This window comes from Mizuhopecten yessoensis, unplaced genomic scaffold (genome assembly GCF_002113885.1).
Source record: "Mizuhopecten yessoensis strain PY_sf001 unplaced genomic scaffold, ASM211388v2 scaffold8111, whole genome shotgun sequence".
In the NCBI taxonomy this organism is placed as follows: domain Eukaryota; kingdom Metazoa; phylum Mollusca; class Bivalvia; order Pectinida; family Pectinidae; genus Mizuhopecten; species Mizuhopecten yessoensis.
Genome location: NW_018407384.1, coordinates 745,075 through 749,539, shown reverse-complemented (window position 1 = coordinate 749,539; position 4,465 = coordinate 745,075). Strand labels below are relative to the sequence as shown.

Sequence of the window (4,465 nt, the reverse complement as noted above, 5' to 3'; positions counted from 1 at the left end):
GTCTAACAACATGAAGACAAGGACGGCTTACTACTTAACTGTACTATAAGCGTGACGATTTTGATTTTTAGATCAATAACTTTCGTTTTCTGGAGAGTAACATCCCTACTTTACAAACGTACGGTGTTTTCATGTAGCAGTTTATTCATTATTCAAGGACAAAGTTACAACGTAAGGTCTAAAGAGATGCAGTTTCATTAAGGCTATGCACAAGTTGACACATAGGCGTCTTTATCAGACAATCAAAACGTCAAGTTAGCTAATCAGAGCTTTATCAGCCGTAGTTATGCAAAATTACAACGTAACAATCAGTCACCTAATCCCAATGTAACAATCAGTCACCAAATTCACAATCACAACGTCACAATCAGTAAGCTAATCACAATTACAGTGTCACAAATGCTTAGCTAATCACAACGTACTGATCAGCTAATTAATCACAACGTCACAGGCATAACAATCAGTACAAACAATATTAATCAGTTGTTAGTGTCAATATCTTTATTCTATTTCATACACTGTAAGCTTGTTAACTGAAGTAGGTCAATTTATCTTTCAGGCCAATGTTGGTACGATATCTCGAAGTCAGTCATATTCGTTGCAGACTTTGGAGAGTAAGGAACCTTTATCAGCAGTGACCTAAGAGGCAATATGTCCCTCTACTAAAGATCAAACTGTGACTGAAATAAAAAGCGGGAAAAAACTGATTTCTTATTCTCTTGTTTGCAATGTTATCACTTACTTACAGTTTTGTTCTTGCCCACCTTGTCATTGTACAGTACGTGTATGCGTATATTCACAAGGCCTACTACCCTAATGTCAGTTTTAGTACTAACGAGTCGGGATGTCAGCTTAACACAACGTCACGGCTGTATCATGACCAGCAGAATGTACAAAAGATGACCTCCCAGTTCAACATTTACGCAGAGTTGGCAAAAGGGATATTTGGTATTTTCTTTTACGGTTCACTAAGTGATAAATATGGTAGAAAAATCTTTCTCTTTGTACCTGTCATAGGAAACATGCTTAACTGTGTTTTGACTTCAGTAGGTATATACCTGAACTGGAACATTTACATATTTATTATTTTCTTCTTCATTGACGGATGTGGAGGAAGTTGGGGTTTAGCAATATCTATTGTTATGTCAATAGTGGCTGACGTGACCGTACCCGGAAAGACCCGGATGTTTGTAATAGCCATGACCGAGTTATCGTTGGGATTAGGCATAGTTATTGGAAGTTTTACTTCCGGTTTCATCATTGAAGCAGAAGGTTTCATGTCCGCTTTGCTGATCAGTTCCTGTTGTTTTGGTCCTTCCATTCCTGTTATTGGTTTTCGTACCCGAAACGTTAAACAAGACAAAAGATCAACAAAGAAAATCCGCAACTCAACTTGCTGTTGATATTTTTGTGTTTTATTTCAGAGATGCCGCCCTTAATGGAAAACGGAAGATATTTCTGGTGTGCATGCTTATGTATTTCTTTACCATGCTGGCGGTGTTCGGTGGCAACGGAATAGAAACTTTGTATGTATTAAATTCACCTTTTTGCATGAGCTCAGTACAAGTGGGTGGTTTCATTACTCTGCGCAGTGGGATACCTTTAGTTATCGGGATGCTGCTCTTCCGTCCACTACGGCTGTGTTTGGATGAGTCTCTCATAGTTGTCATCGCAAACCTGTCCCATTTTACTGGATTTGTTCTGGAGGCATTTGCTTATAATACCATTATGTTATACTTTGGTAAGTATGTGACAATTATACTCGGTAGCATACCCTTTGTTTCATAGAATATCTTTCAAAGATAACTGACATATTCCGCCAATACTATAATATAATGTCCGTGCCGAAGGTTTGTTTATTTAAGCGCTAGATTTTGTCTGACTTGAATAATTAAGATATTACAACAGAGAGTCGTGACAAAAGTGGTATACATTCTAAACCTGTTGCTAAATTGTATCTAGCCTCGACGTATCTGAAGATACTTTATTATAAAGAACATTTGATTGAGTGGTGCATAATTTTTTCTTAATCTTTGTGTCACTCCCAACATCTGCAGTAACCTGTGTCAACTTTCTAAACAGTTTTAATATAACTGTGTTGATGTTCATTATACCCAACAAACAAAGCATCATATTTGAGAGCGTATTGAATAAAAGACCGGTTGGTTGTTCACGATAAAACCTCGAAAAGTTTTCATTGTTTTTTTTTCAAAAATTATATCTTTGTTGTTCTATGATGAGTCATAATTGCACGAAATGGTCTTCTGGTACAATATTATATTTAGCTTGCCAATATTTAAAAAAAAAAAAAAAAATGCCTAAAAGGGCGTTTCATTCCTTCATAACTTAAGGGATTATTTATAATTTTCCGGGGTATCTGATATATCATTCACAGTTTAAATTTACGAATTACTGTTTATTTCGTAGTTGTCTAGATCATAACTAGTTTGCAGGGAATACGTTTCGCGATATTGCCAGGTTTAGATATTGCACTCAATGGGGCACTTTCGTATTCGGGTGATGGGATTTATTTATCTATTTATTTCAAAATGACGTTTATAGCATACTGCATTGTTGTCTATCTCTATTATTAGATATTAGATAGTAAAATGGTAAACAGGTATTTGTTTTTTATCTCTATAGATTCAAGATATTAATATTCGCTGGGTAATTCAGTTCGCGCTATCTTTGGTGACCGCAAATATAGCGAAATTAAATCCCCTCTAAAATTACGAACTATAGAGTAATCGAAGCTTTATTTATTCTTCAGTTCTCATTTTATTTTAGTTCCTGTTGTGAGCTTTGCTAAGACCATGATATTTCCTATGATTCGTGGAACTATGTCGAGTCTAACGCCAAAGGAAAAACAAGGTCTGTACTCACATGTAAAATATGAGTCTGTACTCGTATGCTAAACAAGGTCCATACTCGTATATAAAACAAGGCCCGTACTCGTATATAAAACAAGATCGGAACGTGTATGTAAACATTGTTTGCATTCGTAAATAAACGAAATCGGTACTCCTGTAAATCAAGGTAGGTACTTGAATTAAATGCAAGGTCATTACTAGGTTTTAAATCAAAGTTGGTAAATATATCTATATAAACGTCGATACTTGTATATAAAATAAGGTTGGTGCTCGTTGGTTATTAAAAGATAAAAAAAATCGAAACTATGACTATTACGGAAAGGTCGGTAAAAGATGTGTTGATCACTCAGTACAAGTATTCTGGTTTAGGTCGGTACTCGATTACAGTCACACGTTTGAAGGTTAATTCTTGCATATTATTAAATAGTCGATATTTGTAAAATGTGAAAAGTAAGATATGTGTATATGTAATTCTGTAAAGGTAGATACGTGTATAGGTAAGTCTGTAAAGGTAGAAACGTGTATATGTAATTATGTAAAGGTAGAAACGTGTATATGTAATTATGTAAAGCTAGATACGTGTATATGTAATTATGTAAAGGTAAATACGTGTATATGTAATTCTGTAAAGGTTGATACGTGTAAATGTAATTATGTAAAGGTAGATACGTGTATATGTAATTAAGTAAACGTAGATACGTGTATATGTAATTATCTAACGGTAGATACGTGTAAATGAAATTATGTAAAGGTAGAAACGTGTATATGCAATTATATAAAGGTCGATACGTGAATATGTAATTCTCTAAAGGTAGATACGTATATATGTAATTCTGTAAAGGTAGATACGTGTATAGGTAAGTCTGTAAAGGTAGAAACGTGTATATCCATCACACATATACTAATAGAGTATTTATGTAATTCTCTAAAGGTAGATACGTGTATATGTAATTCTATAAAGCTAGATACGTGTATATGGTATTATGTAAAGCTAGATACGTGTATAGGTAAGTCTGTAAAGGTAGAACCGTGTATATGTAATTATGTAAAGGTAGAAACGTGTATTTGTAATTATGTAAAGGTTGATACGTGTAAATGTAATTATGTAAAGGTAGAAACGTGTATATGTAATTATGTAAAGCTAGATACGTGTATATGTAATTATGTAAAGGTAAATACGTGTATATGTAATTCTGTAAAGGTTGATACGTGTAAATGTAATTATGTAAAGGTAGATACGTGTATATGTAATTCTGTAAAGGTAGATACGTGTAAATGTAATTCTGTAGAGAGATACTATAATAGGTAAATGAAAGCTCAGGTGAACGTTTCATATACTAGTAAGTGTTAGAGAAACCTATTTTTATAAGAATTGTGTGTGTTTCCATTGCTTTATCTATTCCATCAAGAATTGCTTCTTTGTTTTCATTTCAGGAACTATGTTTGCCGGAATAGCCATCGCGGAGACGTTTTGTACCCAGTTTGGCAGTGTGGCTTCCAATGCGATATATGGCCACACCGTGGAAACATTCCGGGGTGCAGCCTTTCTCGTCCTTGCCGGATACGCATCTGTCGCAAGAGTATTATCTCTGTAA

The 4,465-nt window shown here is 34.6% G+C and overlaps 1 protein-coding gene across 1 annotated transcript; it reads left to right on the top strand.

The window, feature by feature from the left end:
• The first annotated feature begins 728 nt into the window (after positions 1-728).
• Positions 729-4,465, top strand: LOC110454941. Its single transcript, XM_021504761.1, has 3 exons — positions 729-1,279; positions 1,425-1,741; positions 4,305-4,465. Exons 1-3 carry the CDS (start codon positions 729-731, stop codon positions 4,463-4,465), a joined length of 1,029 nt encoding a protein of 342 aa, XP_021360436.1.